The 24,728-nt window shown below is 54.4% G+C and overlaps 1 protein-coding gene and 1 long non-coding RNA gene across 2 annotated transcripts; both read left to right on the forward strand.

Moving 5' to 3' along the window:
* The first annotated feature begins 2,080 nt into the window (after positions 1 to 2,080).
* LOC144953510 (uncharacterized) lies at positions 2,081 to 9,308 on the forward strand. The gene is made up of 3 exons (XR_013640817.1): positions 2,081 to 2,129; positions 4,946 to 5,065; positions 8,811 to 9,308. It is a non-coding gene; the product is annotated as an uncharacterized LOC144953510 (long non-coding RNA).
* Positions 9,309 to 12,143: 2,835 nt separating this feature from the next.
* Positions 12,144 to 22,467, forward strand: LOC144953506 (cadherin-2-like). Its single transcript, XM_078884052.1, has 4 exons — positions 12,144 to 12,259; positions 16,410 to 16,782; positions 19,933 to 20,007; positions 21,026 to 22,467. The coding sequence occupies exons 2-4, from the start codon at positions 16,645 to 16,647 to the stop codon at positions 21,191 to 21,193; spliced, it is 381 nt and encodes a 126-aa protein (XP_078740178.1). The 5' UTR covers positions 12,144 to 12,259; positions 16,410 to 16,644; the 3' UTR covers positions 21,194 to 22,467.
* Positions 22,468 to 24,728: the final 2,261 nt, after the last annotated feature.

A 24,728-nucleotide genomic window follows, 5' to 3' on the forward strand; every position in this document is an offset into this window, starting at 1 on the left:
CACCAACATCATCAACATCACCATCATTACCACCATCACCACCACATCCGCCATCACCACCACCACATCCGCCATCATCACCACCACCACCATCACCACCACCATCATCATCACCACCATCACTACCACCATCATCACCACCATCATCACCACCACCATCATCACCACCACTACCGCTATCATCACCACCACCACCACCATCATCACTACCACCATCACCACCATCATCACCACCACCATCATCACCACCACTACCACCATCATCACCACCATCACCACCATCATCACCACCACTATCACCATCACCACCATCACCACCATCATCATCACCACCACCATCATCACCACCATCACCACCATCACCATGGTGCTGTTGACTGCCAGTAAACATCGCCACAAATGGAAGCTACACGGGGATATTTGTCTTTACTGTGAGTGGGTGGGTGAGTGGGTGAGTGGGTGAGAGAGTGAGTGGATGGGTGAGTGGGTGAGTTTGTGGGTGGGTGAGTGAGTGGGTGGGTGGGTGAGTGAGTGAGTGGGTGGGTGAGTGAGTTAGTGGGTGATGGGTGGGTGGGTGAGTGGGTGAGTTGGTGGGTGAGTGGGTGGGTGGGTGAGTGGGTGGGTGGGTGAGTGAGTGGGTGGGTGGGTAGGTGGGTGGGTGGGTGGGTGAGTGAGTGGGTGGGTGGGTGAGTGAGTGGGTGAGCGAGTGGGTGGGTTGGTGAGTGAGTGGGTGAGTTGGTGAGTGAGTGGGTGAGTGGGTGAGTGAGTGGGTGGGTGAGTGAGTTGGTGGGTGGGTGAGTTGGTGGGTGGGTGAGTGAGTTGGTGGGTGAGTGAGTGAGTGGGTGAGTGAGTGAGTTGGTGAGTGAGTTGGTGAGTGAGTTGGTGAGTGAGTGAGTGGGTGAGTTGGTGGGTGAGTGAGTGGGTCAGTGAGTGGGTGAGTGGGTGAGTGAGTGGGTGAGTTGGTGGGTGGGTGAGTGGGTGGGTGAGTGGGTGGGTGAGCGGGTGAGCGGGTGAGTGGGTGGGTGGGTGAGTGAGTGGGTGAGTGAGTGGGTGGGTGAGTGGGTGAGTTGGTGAGTGGGTGAGCGGGTGAGTGGGTGGGTGAGTTGGTGGGTGGGTGGGTGAGTGAGTGGGTGGGTGGGTGAGTGAGTTGGTGGGTGGGTGAGTGAGTGGGTGAGTGAGTTCGTGAGTGGGTGGGTGAGTGGTTGGGTGGGTGAATGAGTGGGTGGGTGGGTGGATGAGTGGGTGAGCTGGTGAGTGAGTGGGTGAGTGGGTGGGTGAGTGAGTTGGTGGGTGGGTGAGTGAGTTGGTGGGTGGGTGAGTGAGTTGGTGGGTGGGTGGGTGGGTGGGTGAGTGAGTGAGTGGGTGGGTGAGTGAGTGAGTGGGTGGGTGAGTGGGTGGGTGGGTGGGTGGGTGGGTGAGTGAGTGAGTGAGTGGGTGGGTGAGTGGGTGAGTGAGTGGGTGGGTGAGTGAGTGAGTGGGTGGGTGGGTGAGTGAGTGGATGAGTGAGTGGGTGGGTGAGTGAGTGGGTGAGCGAGTGGGTGGGTGAGTGAGTGGGTGAGTGGGTGGGTGAGTGAGTTGGTGAGTGAGTGAGTGGGTGAGTGGGTGGGTGAACGGGTGAGTGGGTGGGTGGGTGAGTGAGTGGGTGAGTGAGTGGGTGGGTGAGTGAGTGAGTTGGTGGGTGGGTGAGTGAGTTGGTGGGTGGGTGGGTGAGTGAGCGGGTGGGTGAGTGAGTGGGGGAGTGAGTGAGTTGGTGAGTGGGCAGGTGAGTGAGCGGGTGGGTGAGTGGGTGGGTGAGTGGGTGGGTGAGTGGGTGAGTGAGCGGGTGGGTGAGTGAGTGGGGGAGTGAGTGAGTGAGTTGGTGAGTGGGTGAGCGGGTGGGTGAGTGAGTGGGTGGGTGAGTAGATGGGTGTGTGAGTAGATGAGTGGGTGGGTGAGTGAGTGGGTGAGTGGGTTGGTGAGTGAGTTGGTAAGTTGGTGAGTGAGAGAATGGGTGGGTGAGAGAGTGAGTGGGTGAGGTGGGCGGAGTCTGTGGGCGGGGCCCAGGCTCTCGGATGACGTCATCGCTCACCTGGCAGGAAGTGAAAGTCGCGCGATGTCACGTGGTGCCGTCGGCAGCGCCAGGCCATGAGGTAATCCGCTGTTGTTGGTTGTGGTGGTTGTTGTGGTTTTGGTGGTAGTTGTGGTAGTTGTGGTGGTGGTAGTTGTGGTGGTGGTAGTTGTGGTGGTGGTAGTTGTGGTGGTGGTAGTTGTGGTGGTGGTAGTTGTGGTGGTGGTAGTTGTGGTGGTGGTGATGATAATGGTGGTGATGGTGATGGTGGTGATGATGGTGATGATGATGGTGGTGATGGTGGTGATGATGGTGAAGATGATGGTGATGATGGTGGTGATGATGGTAATGATGATGGTGGTGGTGATGGTGATGATGGTGGTGATGGTGGTGATGATGGTGATGATGATGGTGGTGATGGTGATGATGGTGATGATGGTGATGATGGTGATGATGATGGTGATGATGGTGATGATGATGGTGATGATGGTGATGGTGGTGATGATGATGATGGTGGTGATGGTGATGATGGTGATGGTGGTGATGATGATGGTGATGATGGTGATGATGGTGATGGTGGTGATGGTGGTGATGATGGTGATGATGGTGATGATGGTGGTGATGGTGGTGATGATGATGATGGTGATGATGATGGTGGTGATGGTGGTGATGGTGGTGATGATGGTGGTGATGGTGGTGATGATGGTGATGATGGTGGTGATGATGGTGATGATGGTGGTGATGATGATGATGGTGATGATGGTGATGGTGATGATGGTGATGATGGTGATGGTGATGATGATGATGGTGGTGATGGTGGTGATGATGGTGATGGTGATGATGGTGGTGATGGTGATGATGGTGGTGATGATGACAATCTAGGGGAGGCGCAGGATCGGTTCAAACATGAGCCAGTGTTGTCCGTCGTGAGTGGTGCTAGCCACCCACCCCCTCGTGTGCCACAGTGTCGGCCTTCATAGGTGCTGCTACTCGCTAACAGCAGCACTTGCCCCAACAGTCTGTTAAGGCTACACGGGGGATCTTTGTATCGAGGAGTGTGTGTACCGTGGGGGAGATGCGTGTTAAGAGTGTGTGTCACTGCAGGTGTATGTGTGTGTGTGTGCTGCATGTGGTGGTGGGGGAGTGTATGGCGGGCGGTGGCGCAGTGGTTAGCGTGCTGCGCTACGAACCCGGCCACCCGAGTTTGATTCCAGCTCACAGCTAACACCAGTGAAACCGGTCCTGGGCCTCCCCTAGGTCGCCTCAGCCTCAAGTTAATACCTGGTGGGGTGTATAAACTTCGCCACTCGGGACACAAAGGTGACCTGGCGTGGTGCTGGTCACCCACCCCCTCGTGTACCGTGCCGGCCTTCATAGGTGCTCGCTAACAGCACTTGCCCCTACAGTCTGTTACAGGCTACACGGGGGATCTTTGTCGTTGTGCGTGTGCGTTTCGGAGGTCTGAGGAGGCGTCGTCGTGCTTTACGACACCATCAACATCATCATCACCATCACCATCATCATCACCACCAACACCACCATCATCATCACCATCACCACCATCATCATCACCACCATCACCACCATCATCTCCACCATGAGCACCATCACCACCATCATCACCACCATGAGCACCATCACCACTAACATCAACATCACCAACATCAACACCATCAACCACCAACACCATCAACAACATGATCACAAACATCACCAACATCATCACCATCACCACCACCATCATCACCACCATCATCACCATCACCACTAACATCAACATCACCATCATCACCATCACCACCACCATCACCACCATCACCACCATCACCACTATCATCACTACCATCATCACCAGCACCACCATTACCAGCAGCATCAGCACCATCACCACCAACATCAACACCATCAACCACCAACACCATCAACATGATCACAAACATCACCAACATCATCACCACCCCACCCATCACTACCACAACCACTAAGTGGTGGTGACGTCACCGCAGCGCTTGTGCCAGGCTAGGTGCACAGACCCTGCAGGTGACACGGGTTGTACTGCTGCTGTGCCAGGCTGGGTACACGTACCCTGCAGGTGACACGGGTTGTACTGCTGCTGTGCCAGGCTGGGTGCACGTACCCTGCAGGTGACACGGGTTGTACTGCTGCTGTGCCAGGCTAGGTGCACAGACCCTGCAGGTGACACGGGTTGTACTGCTGCTGTGCCAGGCTAGGTGCACAGACCCTGCAGGTGACACGGGTTGTACTGCTGCTGTGCCAGGCTAGGTGCACAGACCCTGCAGGTGACACGGGTTGTACTGCTGCTGTGCCAGGCTAGGTGCACGTACCCTGCAGGTGACACGGGTTGTACTGCTGCTGCTGCCGGAGGCCTCCTGGGGGGGCTCCCCCCACCCCCCCACAGTGACTCACACAGTGACACACACAGTGACACACACAGAGACACACACAGAGACACACAGTGACACACACAGTGACACACACAGTGACACACAGTGACACACACAGTGACACACACACACACAGTGGCACACAGTGACACACACAGTGACACACAGTGACACACACAGTGACACACACACAGTGACACACACACAGTGACACACAGTGACACACACACAGTGACACACACAGTGACACACACACACACACAGTGACACACACAGTGACACACACACACACACAGTGACACACACAGTGACACACACACACACACAGTGACACACACAGTGACACACACAGAGACACACACAGAGACACAGTGACACAGCCCGTGTGATGAATTTAGGAAACTTTTTCACTACATCATGAATGTATGAATAAGTATAGACGTGTAAGTCACGTGTGACTGTGTATATGCATTCCTCTGTGTCTGACGTGTAGGTGGTGTGGCTATCATTTTTTGCTGTCAACAAAATGAGGGAGCTGTACCTCACTAGGATGGTGCTGCTGCTGCTACCCCTGCCGCTGGGCACTGTCAAAGTAGAGGACGGCAAGCCTCAGGTAACGGGGTCTCTTACCCCCAACGCATCCTCATCCCCTTTATCCCCTTTTCAAGCTCGTTCGTCAGCCCTCCCCCAAAAAAAAAAACATGCTTCAAATCGCTTTAAAATATTGTCACTCTGATGTTGTAGGAGAAAACATTAAAAAGTCTATTTAATTAAGTAGAACGCGTTCTCTACAGTTATTTAAAGTTGAGCATTTTGATGTGACGTCACATTTCTCAACCATCCCCCTCAGTACTCAACGATGATCAAAATGTCCCCCCCAATATATCGCTATAAAATAGATTTTTGTTTCTATGTTTGTGGTTGTACTTGATTCATCCCTGATCTCTGCTGTTCCATACAATGAAACAAGAAAATGTAAAAAATAGAAAAACAGAGCAATGTAATACAATACATTATTAGACATTATTGTTAAAAATAAAGACAAAGTCCATCCGGGGGGGGGACTCCAGAACCCCCTAGAAGATTTGCCCCTGCCTCCCCCAATGTTGACGCCATGGCTACGGCTAGGCCTCGGCAATTGAAGGTAATTTACCCTTTTTACCGGGTAAAAGGGTAAAGGGTAAAGATGTTGACATGCCAAGCGGTAAGGTAAAGGGTTAAAGGGTAAAGGTAGTTCGGAAGAATTACCCGTAAGGGTAAAGGTAGCGCCAAGTATTACCCGGTAAATACGGTGCCTTGTTTACCACTAAAAGCTCCGTGGCGCAGTCCGTGGCCTCCATTTAACAAGTAATATTTAAAACAACTTTATTAAAAACACGCTTTTATGAAATGTACGAGTAATGGCAGAACTCCACGACTCCAGGAAGTGGCCGCAATGCATGGCACAACATAAGGGGCCGTGGCCAATTACAAACGACCCCACCATCGTGTGCTGGTGTCATTTTGTCCCAATTCGAATACAACGTGTGACTTACGGCTTTCCACACCTTACGCCACGCTCTCACACCCCAGAAGGAGGCACTCCCTGTTGTTTGTCATTCCCGTGCCACGAGAAAAGTTTTGCAAAAACAACCCCCTTCCTTCATTGACGTTGCCGGACGGTAACGCTGCGGTGGATGTGAGCAATGTCCTGGAGGGAATCGATATAATCAATCGCCGTGTCGTTACCACCCATCACTCCCTCCCTGCCCGCGCCTCCGATTTGCACGCTTGGGGCTGTGTACGGCACGAAAGAGGTTCAACATGACGCACGTGCACACACGTGGGTAGAGATTGCATCAGTCGTCACAATGAATAACACTGTGTAACGCACTTAGAATGTGTTGTTCCTGGGTAGTAAGTGTTATTTCCTCATTGCTTATGCATCAAAAGTATAGGACATGGACATTATTCAATCTTGATTTGAAGCTTTCGTGACTTTGGTTGTTCCGGTAAAGTCAACCACAGCAAGGGGAGACAAACTACTGAAGTTGTTTCTTGCCGTGTTTGTCCCACCTGATGACGGTTGCTTGTGTTGCGATCGAAACGTCGTGCTCTATTATTTTTTCTACCCACGTGACTTTACCGAACGAACCAAAGAGTGCAGCTATTATTCCCCACACACTTTGCTTTTGTGACCTGGACAGCGACATTTTGATATGTACCTATTGTCAATGAGAACACGTGGTTCGCATTTGTGTAATTCCTTCACGTAAAGTCCTGGTCACAAAAGCAACGTTTGTGCGGAATAATAGCCATTTCTATACTTTTGAGGCGTAAGAAATTAGAAAATAACACTACCCAGGAACAAAAATCGTGTTACATAGAACAAATAAAACACCGCCCAGCAATATTCATTTTCGAACTCCTGACATTGTAGAACCGGTGGAAGTTTTTATTACGACTTTGTAATAACAGCAATAACAACAAACAAAATGCCCATCGCAGTGGTGGTGGTGGTGGTGTGGTGGTGGTGGTGGTGGTGGGGTGGTGGTGGTGGTGGTGGTGGGGGTGGGGTGGTGGTGGGGTGGTGGTGGTGGTGGTGGGGGGGTGGTGGGGGTGGTGGGGGGGTGTGGTGGGGGGGGTGGTGGGGGGGGGGTGGTGTGGTGGGGGGGGAGTGGTGGTGGGGGTGGTGGTGGTGGTGGGGGGGTGGTGGGGGTGGTGGGGGGGTGTGGTGGGGGGGGGGAGTGGTGGTGGGGGGGTGTGGTGGGGGGGGGGAGTGGTGGGTGGGGGGGTGTGGTGGGGGGGTGTGGTGGGGGGGCATGTGGACAGAGGGGGGGGGCAGGAGGGGGAGGGGAGGGTGGGGGTGGAGGGGGGGAGAAGATCGTTAGTTGCAGAGTCAAATCTTTGTTGTCCAATCAGCAGTCTCCCCTCCCCCCACTAGCCAAAGAATCCCCAGACATTTAGCAACTATGAGTTTACCCTCCATTAAAACTAAAATAAGACAAAAATCACGCGCAAAGCAAGGTAATAACAGCGACACAGACAGCGACACAGAGACACACACACTGACAGTGACACACTGACAGTGACACACAGTAACACACAGAGACAGACACACACAGAGACACACAGGCACACAATGATACACAGGCACACAGTGACACAGACACACAGTGACACACACACAGTGACACACACTGACACACACTGACACACAGTGACAAAGATAAAGATCCCCCGTATAGCCTTAACAGACTGTAGGGGCAAGTGCTGTTAGCGAGCACCTACGAAGGCCAGAAAGGTACACAGTGACACACACAGTGACACACACAGTGACAACAACAACCGCCATTCTTTACTAAGTGTCGGTGACTTCATCCCGACGCTTGTGCCAGGACAGGTGGACGTTGAGGCCCCGTGAGTGGGGGAACGTCTGATGGCAGGAGGCCACGGTGCAGGCCCAGCGGTTCCCGGCCCAGCGGTTCCCGGCGGCGGCCATGGGCAGGCCCTGGGAGCCAGACCACCACCTCGGGAGACAAACGGTGACGTTAACGACGATGACGTCATCGACATCGACAGCCAATGACGACGACGATGACGTAATCAGCGATGACGAACGGTAGCCACGGCGTCGACAAGATCAGCAATTGCATCGCTACAAACGACGTCCACGATTAAGACGACATCATCATCATCACCATCTACACGCCGTGCACTGTGCGGCGGAGCGGTGGTTCACGCGCACGGCGCCGGGTTTGGTCGTCGCACCGCTTGAACGCAGCGCCAAGACGTGCAAGTGCGGAGCGCTGTGTCGGTGAGCGTGGGGGGCCGCTCACCTGGTCCTCCTCCTCCTCGCCGCCCTCCTTGTCCTCCTTGTCCTCCTTGTCGCCCTCCTTGTCGCCCTCCTTGTCCTCCTTGTCGCCCTCCTTGTCCTCCTTGTCGCCCTCCTTGTCCTCCTTGTCCTCCTTGTCCTCCTTGTCGCCCTCCTTGTCCTCCTTGTCACCCTCCTTGTCCTCCTTGTCACCCTCCTTGTCCTCCTTGTCGCCCTCCTTGTCGCCCTCCTTGTCCTCCTTGTCCTCCTTGTCACCCTCCTTGTCGCCCTCCTTGTCCTCCTTGTCCTCCTTGTCGCCCTCCTTGTCCTCCTTGTCGCCCTCCTTGTCCTCCTTGTCACCCTCCTTGTCCTCCTTGTCACCCTCCTTGTCCTCCTTGTCGCCCTCCTTGTCCTCCTTGTCATCCTCCTTGTCCTCCTTGTCACCCTCCTTGTCCCCCTCCTTGTCCTCCTTGTCGCCCTCCTTGTCCTCCTTGTCCTCCTTGTCGCCCTCCTTGTCCTCCTTGTCCTCCTTGTCGCCCTCCTTGTCCTCCTTGTCGCCGTGCAGCCGCTCGGTGAGACGCTCTTCGCCGCGACGTTTCTTGGCGTAGAGAAGCTCCGTGACTGCGCGCCGGGACGGCCCCGTTAGAACCACGAGAGGCTCCGATCGCGCCGCACGAATCCCCGTGCCGACGTCGACGACGAACTCACCGGCAAGCAGAAGCAGGCCGAGCAGGACGGAGCCGGTGGCGGTGGCGCGGTCGCCATCGTCGTCGTCGTCGGGGTTGCCGGGCGGCAGGCAGATGTCGACGGCCTCGTCGGCGATGGCGACGGCCTTGTCGGGCCACACGGCGAGGGCGCTTTTCTTCACGTTCGGAAGGAGCAGCAGCAGCGTCCCCGTGCCGCTCGCCGCGGGAACACCTGCCACACGGAGACAAAGAGTGAGATGCACACGGAGACAAAGAGCGAGATGCCCACGGAGACAAAGAGTGAGATGCACACGGAGGCAAAGAGCGAGATGCACACGGAGACAAAGAGCGAGATGCACACGGAGACAAAGAGTGAGATGCACACGGAGACAAAGAGTGAGATGCACACGGAGACAAAGAGCGAGATGCACACGGAGACAAAGAGCGAGATGCACACGGAGACAAAGAGCGAGATGCACACGGAGACAAAGAGCGAGATGCACACGGAGACAGAGTGAGATGCACACGGAGACAAAGAGCGAGATGCACACGGAGACAAAGAGCGAGATGCACACGGAGACAAAGAGCGAGATGCACACGGAGACAAAGAGTGAGATGCACATGGAGACAAAGAGCGAGATGCACACGGAGACAAAGAGTGAGATGCACACGGAGACAAAGGCCGAGATGCACACGGAGACAAAGAGCGAGATGCACACGGAGACAAAGAGCGAGATGCACACGGAGACAAAGAGCGAGATGCACACGGAGACAAAGAGCGAGAGGCACACGGAGACAACGAGCGAGATGCACACGGAGACAAAGAGTGAGATGCACATGGAGACAAAGAGTGATGATGGTGGTGATGGTGGTGGTGATGGTGGTGGTGATGGTGGTGGTGATGATGATGGTGATGATGGTGATGATGGTGGTGGTGATTATGGTGATGATGGTGATGATGGTGGTGGTGATTATGGTGATGATGGTGATGATGATGGTGATGATGGTGGTGATGATGACAATCTAAGGGAGGCGCAGGATCGGTTCAAACATGAGCCAGTGTTGTCCGTCGTGAGTGGGAATTTAACTCGGCGCAGCGCGCTAATCGCTGCGCCACCGATCCCCACACTGCCCCCCCCCTAGGTCGACTCAGCCTCAACCGAGTACTCGGCGCGGCGTGTAAACATCGCCACGAGGGAGACACAGGAGGCCGCGCGTGGTGCTAGCCACCCACCCCCTCGTGTGCCACAGTGTCGGCCTTCATAGGTGCTGCTACTCGCTAACAGCAGCACTTGCCCCAACAGTCTGTTAAGGCTACACGGGGGATCTTTGTATCGAGGAGTGTGTGTACCGTGGGGGAGATGCGTGTTAAGAGTGTGTGTCACTGCAGGTGTATGTGTGTGTGTGTGCTGCATGTGGTGGTGGGGGAGTGTATGGCGGGCGGTGGCGCAGTGGTTAGCGTGCTGCGCTACGAACCCGGCCACCCGAGTTTGATTCCAGCTCACAGCTAACACCAGTGAAACCGGTCCTGGGCCTCCCCTAGGTCGCCTCAGCCTCAAGTTAATACCTGGTGGGGTGTATAAACTTCGCCACTCGGGACACAAAGGTGACCTGGCGTGGTGCTGGTCACCCACCCCCTCGTGTACCGTGCCGGCCTTCATAGGTGCTCGCTAACAGCACTTGCCCCTACAGTCTGTTACAGGCTACACGGGGGATCTTTGTCGTTGTGCGTGTGCGTTTCGGAGGTCTGAGGAGGCGTCGTCGTGCTTTACGACACCATCAACATCATCATCACCATCACCACCATCATCATCACCACCAACACCACCATCATCATCACCATCACCACCATCATCATCACCACCATCACCACCATCATCACCACCATGAGCACCATCACCACCATCATCACCACCATGAGCACCATCACCACTAACATCAACATCACCAACATCAACACCATCAACCACCAACACCATCAACAACATGATCACAAACATCACCAACATCATCACCATCACCACCACCATCATCACCACCATCATCACCATCACCACTAACATCAACATCACCATCATCACCACCACCATCACCACCATCACCACCATCACCACCATCACCACTATCATCACTACCATCATCACCAGCACCACCATTACCAGCAGCATCAGCACCATCACCACCAACATCAACACCATCAACCACCAACACCATCAACATGATCACAAACATCACCAACATCATCACCACCCCACCCATCACTACCACAACCACTAAGTGGTGGTGACGTCACCGCAGCGCTTGTGCCAGGCTAGGTGCACAGACCCTGCAGGTGACACGGGTTGTACTGCTGCTGTGCCAGGCTGGGTACACGTACCCTGCAGGTGACACGGGTTGTACTGCTGCTGTGCCAGGCTGGGTGCACGTACCCTGCAGGTGACACGGGTTGTACTGCTGCTGTGCCAGGCTAGGTGCACAGACCCTGCAGGTGACACGGGTTGTACTGCTGCTGTGCCAGGCTAGGTGCACAGACCCTGCAGGTGACACGGGTTGTACTGCTGCTGTGCCAGGCTAGGTGCACAGACCCTGCAGGTGACACGGGTTGTACTGCTGCTGTGCCAGGCTAGGTGCACGTACCCTGCAGGTGACACGGGTTGTACTGCTGCTGCTGCCGGAGGCCTCCTGGGGGGGCTCCCCCCACCCCCCCACAGTGACTCACACAGTGACACACACAGTGACACACACAGAGACACACACAGAGACACACAGTGACACACACAGTGACACACACAGTGACACACAGTGACACACACAGTGACACACACACACACAGTGGCACACAGTGACACACACAGTGACACACAGTGACACACACAGTGACACACACACAGTGACACACACAGTGACACACAGTGACACACACACAGTGACACACAGTGACACACACACAGTGACACACAGTGACACACACACACACACAGTGACACACACAGTGACACACACACACACAGTGACACACACAGTGACACACACAGTGACACACACAGTGACACACACAGAGACACACACAGAGACACAGTGACACAGTGACACAGCCCGTGTGATGAATTTAGGAAACGTTTTCACTACATCATGAATGTATGAATAAGTATAGACGTGTAAGTCACGTGTGACTGTGTATATGCATTCCTCTGTGTCTGACGTGTAGGTGGTGTGGCTATCATTTTTTGCTGTCAACAAAATGAGGGAGCTGTACCTCACTAGGATGGTGCTGCTGCTGCTACCCCTGCCGCTGGGCACTGTCAAAGTAGAGGACGGCAAGCCTCAGGTAACGGGGTCTCTTACCCCCAACGCATCCTCATCCCCTTTATCCCCTTTTCAAGCTCGTTCGTCAGCCCTCCCCCAAAAAAAAAAACATGCTTCAAATCGCTTTAAAATATTGTCACTCTGATGTTGTTGGAGAAAACATTAAAACGTCTATTTAATTAAGTAGAACGCGTTCTCTACAGTTATTTAAAGTTGAGCATTTTGATGTGACGTCACATTTCTCAACCATCCCCCTCAGTACTCAACGATGATCAAAATGTCCCCCCCAATATATCGCTATAAAATAGATTTTTGTTTCTATGTTTGTGGTTGTACTTGATTCATCCCTGATCTCTGCTGTTCCATACAATGAAACAAGAAAATGTAAAAAATAGAAAAACAGAGCAATGTAATACAATACATTATTAGACATTATTGTTAAAAATAAAGACAAAGTCCATCCGGGGGGGGGACTCCAGAACCCCCTAGAAGATTTGCCCCTGCCTCCCCCAATGTTGACGCCATGGCTACGGCTAGGCCTCGGCAATGGAAGGTAATTTACCCTTTTTACCGGGTAAAAGGGTAAAGGGTAAAGATGTTGACATGCCAAGCGGTAAGGTAAAGGGTTAAAGGGTAAAGGTAGTTCGGAAGAATTACCCGGTAGGGTAAAGGTAGCGCCAAGTATTACCCGGTAAATACGGTGCCTTGTTTACCACTAAAAGCTCCGTGGCGCAGTCCGTGGCCTCCATTTAACAAGTAATATTTAAAACAACTTTATTAAAAACACGCTTTTATGAAATGTACGAGTAATGGCAGAACTCCACGACTCCAGGAAGTGGCCGCAATGCATGGCACAACATAAGGGGCCGTGGCCAATTACAAACGACCCCACCATCGTGTGCTGGTGTCATTTTGTCCCAATTCGAATACAACGTGTGACTTACGGCTTTCCACACCTTACGCCACGCTCTCACACCCCAGAAGGAGGCACTCCCTGTTGTTTGTCATTCCCGTGCCACGAGAAAAGTTTTGCAAAAACAACCCCCTTCCTTCATTGACGTTGCCGGACGGTAACGCTGCGGTGGATGTGAGCAATGTCCTGGAGGGAATCGATATAATCAATCGCCGTGTCGTTACCACCCATCACTCCCTCCCTGCCCGCGCCTCCGATTTGCACGCTTGGGGCTGTGTACGGCACGAAAGAGGTTCAACATGACGCACGTGCACACACGTGGGTAGAGATTGCATCAGTCGTCACAATGAATAACACTGTGTAACGCACTTAGAATGTGTTGTTCCTGGGTAGTAAGTGTTATTTCCTCATTGCTTATGCATCAAAAGTATAGGACATGGACATTATTCAATCTTGATTTGAAGCTTTCGTGACTTTGGTTGTTCCGGTAAAGTCAACCACAGCAAGGGGAGACAAACTACTGAAGTTGTTTCTTGCCGTGTTTGTCCCACCTGATGACGGTTGCTTGTGTTGCGATCGAAACGTCGTGATCTATTATTTTTTCTACCCACGTGACTTTACCGAAAGAACCAAAGAGTGCGGCTATTATTCCCCACACACTTTGCTTTTGTGACCTGGACAGCGACATTTTGATATGTACCTATTGTCAATGAGAACACGTGGTTCGCATTTGTGTAATTCCTTCACGTAAAGTCCTGGTCACAAAAGCAACGTTTGTGCGGAATAATAGCCATTTCTATACTTTTGAGGCGTAAGAAATTAGAAAATAACACTACCCAGGAACAAAAATCGTGTTACATAGAACAAATAAAACACCGCCCAGCAATATTCATTTTCGAACGCCTGACATTGTAGAACCGGTGGAAGTTTTTATTACGACTTTGTAATAACAACAATAACAACAAACAAAATGCCCATCGCAGTGGTGGTGGTGTGGTGGTGGTGGTGGTGTGGTGGTGGTGGTGGTGGGGTGGTGGTGGTGGGGGTGGTGGGGGTGGTGGTGGGGGTGGGGTGGTGGTGGGGTGGTGGTGGGGGTGGTGGTGGTGGTGGGGGGGTGGTGGGGGTGGTGGGGGGGTGTGGTGGGGGGGGTGGTGGGGGGGGGGTGGTGTGGTGGGGGGGGAGTGGTGGTGGGGTGGTGGTGGGGGTGGTGGTGGTGGTGGGGGGGTGGTGGGGGTGGTGGGGGGGTGTGGTGGTGGGGGTGGTGGTGAGGGGGGTGGTGTGGTGGGGGGGGAGTGGTGGGTGGGGGTGTGGTGGGGGGGTGTGGTGGGGGGGGTGTGGTGGGGGTGGGGTGTGGTGGGGGGGGGGAGTGGTGGGTTGGGGGTGGTGGTGGTGGTGGGGGTGGTGGTGGGGGTGGTGGTGGTGGTGGTGGTGGGGTGGTGGTGGTGGGGTGGTGGTGGTGGGGGTGGTGGGGGGGTGGTGGGGGTGGTGGGGGGGTGGTGGGGGGATGGTGGGGGTGGTGGGGGGGTGTGGTGGGGGGGGGGGAGTGGTGGTGGGGGGGTGTGGTGGGGGGGGGGAGTGGTGGTGGGTGGGTGTGGTGGGGGGGGGGAGTGGTGGGTGGGGGGGTGTGGTGGGGGGGTGTGGTGGGGGGGTGTGGTGGGGGGGCATGTGGACAGAGGGGGGGGGCAGGAGGGGGAGGGGAGGGTGGGGGTGGAGGGGGGGAGAAGATCGTTAGTTGCAGAGTCAAATCTTTGTTGTCCAATCAGCAGTCTCCCCTCCCCCCACTAGCCAAAGAATCCCCAGACATTTAGCAACTATGAGTTTACCCTCCATTAAAACTAAAATAAGACAAAAATCACGCGCAAAGCAAGGTAATAACAGCGACACAGACAGCGACACAGAGACACACACACTGACAGTGACACACTGACAGTGACACACAGTAACACACAGAGACAGACACACACAGAGACACACAGGCACACAATGATACACAGGCACACAGTGACACAGACACACAGTGACACACACACAGTGACGCACACTGACACACACTGACACACAGTGACAAAGATAAAGATCCCCCGTATAGCCTTAACAGACTGTAGGGGCAAGTGCTGTTAGCGAGCACCTACGAAGGCCAGAAAGGTACACAGTGACACACACAGTGACACACACAGTGACAACAACAACCGCCATTCTTTACTAAGTGTCGGTGACTTCATCCCGACGCTTGTGCCAGGACAGGTGGACGTTGAGGCCCCGTGAGTGGGGGAACGTCTGATGGCAGGAGGCCACGGTGCAGGCCCAGCGGTTCCCGGCCCAGCGGTTCCCGGCGGCGGCCATGGGCAGGCCCTGGGAGCCAGACCACCACCTCGGGAGACAAACGGTGACGTTAACGACGATGACGTCATCGACATCGACAGCCAATGACGACGACGATGACGTAATCAGCGATGACGAACGGTAGCCACGGCGTCGACAAGATCAGCAATTGCATCGCTACAAACGACGTCCACGATTAAGACGACATCATCATCATCACCATCTACACGCCGTGCACTGTGCGGCGGAGCGGTGGTTCACGCGCACGGCGCCGGGTTTGGTCGTCGCACCGCGTGAACGCAGCGCCAAGACGTGCAAGTGCGGAGCGCTGTGTCGGTGAGCGTGGGGGGCCGCTCACCTGGTCCTCCTCCTCCTCGCCGCCCTCCTTGTCCTCCTTGTCCTCCTTGTCGCCCTCCTTGTCGCCCTCCTTGTCCTCCTTGTCGCCCTCCTTGTCCTCCTTGTCGCCCTCCTTGTCCTCCTTGTCGCCCTCCTTGTCCTCCTTGTCGCCCTCCTTGTCCTCCTTGTCGCCCTCCTTGTCCTCCTTGTCACCCTCCTTGTCCTCCTTGTCACCCTCCTTGTCCTCCTTGTCGCCCTCCTTGTCGCCCTCCTTGTCCTCCTTGTCGCCCTCCTTGTCGCCCTCCTTGTCCTCCTTGTCGCCCTCCTTGTCCTCCTTGTCGCCCTCCTTGTCCTCCTTGTCGCCCTCCTTGTCCTCCTTGTCACCCTCCTTGTCCTCCTTGTCACCCTCCTTGTCCTCCTTGTCGCCCTCCTTGTCCTCCTTGTCACCCTCCTTGTCCTCCTTGTCACCCTCCTTGTCCCCCTCCTTGTCCTCCTTGTCGCCCTCCTTGTCCTCCTTGTCGTCCTCCTTGTCCTCCTTGTCGCCCTCCTTGTCCTCCTTGTCCTCCTTGTCGCCCTCCTTGTCCTCCTTGTCGCCGTGCAGCCGCTCGGTGAGACGCTCTTCGCCGCGACGTTTCTTGGCGTAGAGAAGCACCGTGACTGCGCGCCGGGACGGCCCCGTTAGAACCACGAGAGGCTCCGATCGCGCCGCATGAATCCCCGTGCCGACGTCGACGACGAACTCACCGGCAAGCAGAAGCAGGCCGAGCAGGACGGAGCCGGTGGCGGTGGCGCGGTCGCCATCGTCGTCGTCGTCGGGGTTGCCGGGCGGCAGGCAGATGTCGACGGCCTCGTCGGCGATGGCGACGGCCTTGTCGGGCCACACGGCGAGGGCGCTTTTCTTCACGTTTGGAAGGAGCAGCAGCAGCGTCCCCGTGCCGCTCGCCGCGGGAACACCTGCCACACGGAGACAAAGAGTGAGATGCACACGGAGACAAAGAGCGAGATGCCCACGGAGACAAAGAGTGAGATGCACACGGAGACAAAGAGCGAGATGCACACGGAGACAAAGAGCGAGATGCACACGGAGACAAAGAGTGAGATGCACACGGAGACAAAGAGTGAGATGCACACGGAGACAAAGAGCGAGATGCACACGGAGACAAAGAGCGAGATGCACACGGAGACAAAGAGTGAGATGCACACGGAGACAAAGAGTGAGATGCACACGGAGACAAAGAGCGAGATGCACACGGAGACAAAGAGCGAGATGCACACGGAGACAAAGAGCGAGATGCACACGGAGACAAAGAGCGAGATGCACATGGAGACGAAGCGAGATGCACACGGAGACAAAGAGTGAGATGCACACGGAGACAAAGAGCGAGATGCACACGGAGACAAAGAGCGAGATGCACACGGAGATAAAGAGCGAGATGCACACGGAGACAAAGAGCGAGATGCACACGGAGACAAAGAGTGAGATGCACACGGAGACAAAGAGCGAGATGCACACGGAGACAGAGTGAGATGCACACGGAGACAAAGAGCGAGATGCACACGGAGACAAAGAGCGAGATGCACACGGAGACAAAGAGCGAGATGCACACGGAGACAAAGAGCGAGATGCACATGGAGACAAAGAGTGAGATGCACATGGAGACAAAGAGCGAGATGCACACGGAGACAAAGAGTGAGATGCACACGGAGACAAAGAGCGAGATGCACACGGAGACAAAGAGTGAGATGCACACGGAGACAAAGGCCGAGATGCACACGGAGACAAAGAGCGAGATGCACACGGAGACAAAGAGCGAGATGCACACGGAGACGAAGGCCGAGATGCACACGGAGACAAAGAGCGAGATGCACATGGAGACAAAGAGCGAGATGCACACGGAGACAAAGAGTGAGATGCACACGGAGACAAAGAGTGAGATGCACACGGAGACAAAGAGCGAGATGCACACGGAGACAAAGAGCGAGATGCACACGGAGACAAAGGCCGAGATGCACACGGAGACAAAGAGCGAGATGCACACGGAGACAAAGAGCGAGATGCACATGGAGACAAAGAGCGAGATGCACACGGAGACAAAGAGCGAGATGCACACGGAGACAACGAGCGAGATGCACACGGAGACAAAGAGTGAGATGCACACGGAGACAGAGCGAGATGCACATGGAGACAAAGAGTGATGATGGTGGTGATGGTGGTGGTGATGGTGGTGGTGATGATGATGGTGATGATGGTGATGGTGGTGGTGATTATGGTGATGATGGTGATGATGGTGGTGGTGATTATGGTGATGATGGTGATGATGGTGATGATGATGGTGATGATGGTGGTGATGATGACAATCTAAGGGAGGCGCAGGATCGGTTCAAACATGAGCCAGTGTTGTCCGTCGTGAGTGGGAATTCAACTCGGCGCAGCGCGCTAATCGCTGCGCCACCGATCCCCACACTGCCCCCCCCCCTAGGTCGACTCAGCCTCAACCGAGTACTCGGCGCGGCGTGTAAACATCGCCACGAGAGAGACACAGGAGGCCGCGCGTGGTGCTAGCCACCCACCCCCTCGTGTGCCACAGTGTCGGCCTTCATAGGTGCTGCTACTCGCTAACAGCAGCACTTGCCCCAACAGTCTGTTAAGGCTACACGGGGGATCTTTGTATCGAGGAGTGTGTGTACCGTGGGGGAGATGCGTGTTAAGAGTGTGTGTCACTGCAGGTGTATGTGTGTGTGTGTGCTGCATGTGGTGGTGGGGGAGTGTATGGCGGGCGGTGGCGCAGTGGTTAGCGTGCTGCGCTACGAACCCGGCCACCCGAGTTTGATTCCAGCTCACAGCTAACACCAGTGAAACCAGTCCTGGGCCTCCCTTAGGTCGCCTAAGCCTCAAGTTAGTACCTGGTGGGGTGTGTAAACATCGCCACTCGGGACACAAAGGTGACCTGGCGTGGTGCTGGTCACCCACTCGCTAATAGCACTTGCCCCAACAGTCCGTAGTGCCTATACGGGGTATCTTTGTCTCCCTTTGATGCTGCTAATCCTGCAAAATACATGGGCATAAGTAGTACTAATCACATACTTGCATTTCCCATAAATATACAAAATTGCTCTTGATATGAATATTCTTTTGTCCTCTCGTCCTCTGGCTTGAGATGGCTGCCACCTATGTGTCAGATGATTGCCTGCCACCATTAAGCAATTGGTAATTAAATATAATTTTTTTTCCTAAAAAGTGGAAAATTTTTGAATTTTTTTTCACGAAAATAAATTGTCACGCACAACGAGTCTGTGTGGAAAATGTCAGCTCGATTGGATCACGGAAAGTGGGTTAAAAAACGACCGAAAGATTTGCACGGTCGTAAGTGCGCAAGCAAGCAAGTGAACTTAATATAAAGGATTTAAAAATGAAAAACAGAGCAATGTAATACAATACATTATTAGACATTATTGTTAAAAATAAAGACAAAGTCCATCCGGGGGGGGGGACTCCAGAACCCCCTAGAAGATTTGCCCCCCCCCCCCCCCCAATGTTGACGCCATGGCTACGGCTAGGCCTCGGCAAGGGAAGGTAATTTACCCTTTTTAATTCCTTTATATTAAGTTCACTTGCTTCCTTGCTTGCGCGCTTACGACCGTGCAAATCTTTCGGTCGTTTTTTAACCCACTTCCCGTGATCCAATCGAGCTGACATTTTGCACACAGACTCGTTGTGCGTGACAATTTATTTTCGTGAAAAAAAAATTCCTAAATTTTCCACTTTTTAGGACAATTTTTTTTTCATATTTAATTTAAAATACCAATGTGATAAAAATGAAACTCCTACTCAAGAAAAGCAGAAATGAATGATAAAATAAAACCGATGCCACGCATATTAAGGATTTATAGTGAAAAACTTTGTTTTGACGGGTTAATTTTTTACCTTTTACCTTACCTGCTAAAGGGTAAAAGGTAGGGTAGAGTGATTCTATTGTGGTAAGGTAAAAGGTAGGGTAAAGGTAGGCTCGTTGTTTTTACCTTTTAACTCTTACCTTGCCGAGGCCTAGCTACGGCCTCGCTCTCTTGTATCCATTTACACCTCCTTGCATCGTCCATCTCTCACCCTCACCCCCAATTTGCAGATGGAGCGCCGGCTAATGCTTGTTCTCGACGTTCCTGAGAATGACCCCGGGCCCTTCCCCAAGCAGCTGGTGCAGGTAAAGGCCCCCTCCCCTCACCCCCTCTACCCACATAACCCTCCCCCCCCCCACCGGCGTTGAAGTTGACTAGCGCGGCGGTCGTCACGGCGCTGGCGGAAGAGTGCCGGGCGCTAGCGGCAGTCTGGCCGTGGTGATGTGGCTCGCACCTCGCGGCAAGGAAGGTGTCCTGGGTTCGACCCCCAACTCGGGTGCCGTGCTGCCTACGTTGAACCCCCTGTTCGGCAGTGTGTGAGTGTCATTCGTTGGTTAATGTAAGGGTGAATGTGTGTGTGTGTGTGGTATGTGGTGTATGTGTCTTTGGGGTTTGTGGTGTTGAATTTAGCATGCCATACATCAGCATGTGATGTTTGTGTGTGTGTGTGTACACATGTATATATTATGGGAACCTCATTTGCCAGTAAAAATGATAATTGTTTTTTTACCCTTCTATCTGGCAACAAAACTGACACCTTTTTACAAGGAGTCATGTTTGCATAGACCGCAATACCTGCAGTCATAAATACAAACATGACTGCAGGTATTGCGGTCTATGCAAACATGACTCCTTGTAAAAAGGTGTCAGTTTTGTTGCCAGATAGAAGGGTAAAAAAACAATTATCACATGTATATATGTTGGGGGAACGGTGGCCAATTGGTTAGCACGCACTGCGCTCTGAACCTGGCGATGTGAGTTTGATTTCCACTTACAGCTCACACCCAGTGACAGTTATCTGAACTTGGTCTCAAATAAGTACCCGGTGCGATGTATAACTGTCTCCACTGGGGAGACCAAGGCGGCCGGGTGTGTTGGTAACTGCATATCACACCCCCTCGTGTGCCATGCCGGCCTTCATATTTGCTGCTGCGCGCAAACTGCACTTGCCCCAGCAGTCTGTTGAAGGCTATCCGGGGTACCTTTGCGTACGTGTATCCACGTGATGTACGAGCGTACATCATGTAACGCCGCCCCTTGCCGCCTCCCCGACCCCACCTGCGCCCTCCCCGTGTGTGCTCTCTCGCGCGTGCGCCCCCACAGGTCAAGTCCAGCACACTTGAAAATGCAAGTTATCGCATCACGGGGCCCGGGGCAGACGAAGATCCCATGGGGGTGTTTATCGTGGATCCTGTGAGCGGATGGCTTTCTGTTACGAAGACTCTGGACCGTGAGCTCATCAAAGAGTTCCTAGTGAGGCACTCACACTAGCACCACACCCCGCGCGTGTGTTGGCCTAGCGAGGTCCAGGCCTACAGATACACACACCAGACGACACCAACTCGGCTCAGCCTCCCCTTCCTGCCTTCCCGGAGCTACATGCTGCCTGTGTCCAGGTCCCTGGGCGGAGTGACGCAGGCATGCTGCTTAAGCTTGAAGACTGCGGGAACGTGGCTCTTAAAGGCGCCCCCAAGGCAGCGATATATAGCTGCTGCGTAAAGACTCTGCACCGTCAAGCCTTAAAAGACCTGCCGTGCACGAAGTGAAGGGACTGTTTCTCCCCCGCAGATAGACGTCATCCCTCAGTGGGGAGAACTATACAAGGCCCCAGTGGTGAAACGAAGCGGAGACCTCCAATGGAGGCTGGCCCATTGGGCACTGCCTTCGGCGGTATGGGTGAAGAAGATCAACCCAGAAGCGTCCGATTCGTGCGCCTTTTGTGGCCAAAGGGAGGATCTCGCACACCAATACATAGAGTGCCAAAGACTAACACCACTTTTCAAGATGTTGGGAGCCATCTTCAGAAAGCTGGAAGTGCCTTTTTTCAAGAGCAGCCTCGTATGTGGGACACCACGCAGAGCGAACAAGCGCCACAGCTTGGCGAACTTTGTTCTTGCGCAGGCAAAAATGGCCATTTACAAAACACGCAAGAAAAAACTACAAAGCGACACAACCGCAGACGAGGGCTGCTCGGCGGTGGCCATGACGAGAGGTCTGCTGGTGGCGAGGCTCCAACTAGAGCATGAGTACTACGCCCAGGTGGGGGGCGAGTATGGCGTGTTCCAGGACAAGTGTGGGGAAGGCCAAGCCCTCTGCTTCAGTGAACACGGCACCTTGACGCTCACGATCTGAACCCTTCGGCTGAGACGGACCGCGGATACGGCGCGGAAACTAGACGCGCGCGGCCGGTTCGCCCGTGCGGATGGTCGGCGGCGACGTGCGCGTGCGGCAGCGCGTGCCGCTGGCGACGCGGCGTGCTGTCAAGCACGTGGAGGACCGACGACGCGGCGCGAGCCGCAACCAGCGCCGCCGGGAGACGGCGAAAGCGCGGCGGTGCAGCGACCCCGACGCCCCGAGGGGGCAGCGTACGCACGACAGTACGGCGCGCCCGTGGTGGTGCGGTGAGTGTGGTGGCGCGGTGAGTGTGGTGGCGTGTTGAGTGTGGTGGTGCAGTGTGGTCGTGTGGTGGCGTGGTGAGTGTGGTGGTGCGGTGAGTGTGGTGGTGCAGTGTGGTCGTGTGGTGGTGCAGTGTGGTCGTGTGGTGGCGTGGTGCGAACGGTTATGTCCGTAAACTCGGGGGGATTATCGTTGATGTCGGCGATGGTGATGATGGCGGTGGCTGTGTTTGTGAGGCTGATGTCCGAGTCGCCCTCCATGTCTGAGGCCTGCACCACCAGCACGTACTGCGGCGTCGTCTACATCGACGGGGCACACAGACAGCACCAATTACAGACAGACAACGGTGACAAACATTCCTTGTGCAGCCTCAACAGACCTTTGGGGCAAGTGCCGTTAAGCGAGCTGCCACTGTGGAAGGCCGGCACGCCACACGAGGAGGTGGGTGGCCAGCATCACGCCCGGCCGCCTTTGAGTCCCTAGTGGGGATGTTTGCACACTGCAGCAGGTACTCATTTGAGGCCGAGTCAACTGTCACCAGTGTTGGATCGAACTCGGGTCCCCGGGTTCGTAGCGGAGCGCGCTCGCCGCGACACCGTCGCTTCTGAGACACACGAGAAGAAGAAGCCACTGGGGCTGAAAACTCGTTTCTTTAGATCCGCTTTTCGTGTTAAGCCTGTCGCCCTTCCCTCGCACCTCCGGTCAGCGCGATCGTCTATGTACGGTGCGCGGCAGACGTTCAACGTACGTGTATATACACACTGAAAACACAATGTGACACTGTACACGCAACCCCAGAGATTAGCCACCACCCCCCGGACCAACATCGGCCAATCAGCGGCGGTTGCCGCGGGACAACAACCCACCTTGCGGTCCAGCCCGGCGGCGATGGTGCTGATGACGCCCGTGGTCTTGTCGATGGTAAACACGCGGTCCAAGGGCTTCGTGGGAACCTGCGACACGATCTTGTAGCAGTTCACGCCATTGGGCCATAAGGCGTCGTCCTCGTCGCGTGGTGGTGCGTGGCCCTATTCGCAGCGCCGTGCATTTTTTCCAGTTAACATTCGCACCGGCGGCATTCTCGTAGCTCGTCACTGCACAGCGCAGCGCGACGACGTCTTCGCTGTCGTTGATCACTACGCAGACGTCATTGGCGTACGCCGAGAGTTTCAAGCTCGCTTTGTCAGGACCCAGGAACATGAGTCCGGTCAAGGTGGTTTTCTGCCTCCTGAGGAGTGGCTCTAGGGACAATGCGTACAGGAGCCCTGAGAGGGGACATCCTTGCCTCACTCCCCTCGTCACCGGAAAGGGGCGACCCAGGCGTTGGTTTATTTTGACAGTGCTGTATATGTCGGTATATAGAAGTTTGATTTGTGCTATGAAATTTGGTCCGAACCCAAAGGAAGATTAGAGCTTTTCCAGATAGCTGTGGTCCACCCTATCGAAGGCTTTCTCCTGGTCCATAAATAAAAATCCTGAGTTTATGTTGTGTATTCCGACTAAAGATATGACGTCCCGGACCGTGCCTATGTTGTTGTGAATGCTGCGGCCGGGGATGCAGTAGGTTTGTTCCTGCTTTATGACGCGACCCGCTACGGTCTTCAAGCGGTTCGCTATTGTCTTGGCGATTATTTTGTAGTCCGTGCAGAGGAGGGACACTGGTCGCCAATTTTCTATTCTGCGGAGGTCTCCCGTCTTGGGCAGTAGTGTCACTACTGCCCTCCTGTAAGCTGAACGGCAGTTTTCCCTTCTGCAGACTCGCTGTTAGTACTTTTAGCAGACAGAGGCCCAGTACGTCCCAGAAAGTTGCATAAAACTCTACTGGGAGCCCATCAATCCCTGGGGATTTCCCCCTGGGCAGCCCTGCCATCGCAACCCGCAGCTCCTCCAGGGTGGGTGATGGGACCTTCTAGTTTTCCTCTGTCTTCCTCCTCCAGGATGGGGTTTCCTTCTAAGAGTTTTTCGGCTGCTTCCGTTTGTGTGTTTCCACTTTGGAGCAGTCGTGAGAAGAAGCGTGTGGCGGTCTCTCTAATCTTCTCCTCGGCAGTCGTTATTTCGCCCTCCTCCGTCATCAGACTTGAGATGTTGCTGTTATTTTTGTTGCCTGCGGGAGGAGGGTTGTTGCTTTTGTTGTTGCTATTATTGAATTGAAAAAAATATCTGGAGGGCGAGTCTATCTGTGCGAGGTGTTGCATCCTCTTCCTGACAAAGGAGTCGTGCGCTTGCTGGTCGGTGATTGCCCTGAACAGTTTCCGTCTTCCGAGCAGCAGAGACGACCGGCTCTCGTTTCCCTGCGTTTCTCTGCCAGACCCTATTTCCGCCTCCAGCTGCAGCAGTTCGTTCTCCAGGCGTTGCAGCGCGTCGCGCTTGACGATAGCACGTTGGCCTGCGAGCTGCACGGAGAGCGCTC

This window comes from Lampetra fluviatilis, chromosome 77 (genome assembly GCF_964198595.1).
Source record: "Lampetra fluviatilis chromosome 77, kcLamFluv1.1, whole genome shotgun sequence".
Lineage (NCBI taxonomy): Eukaryota > Metazoa > Chordata > Hyperoartia > Petromyzontiformes > Petromyzontidae > Lampetra > Lampetra fluviatilis.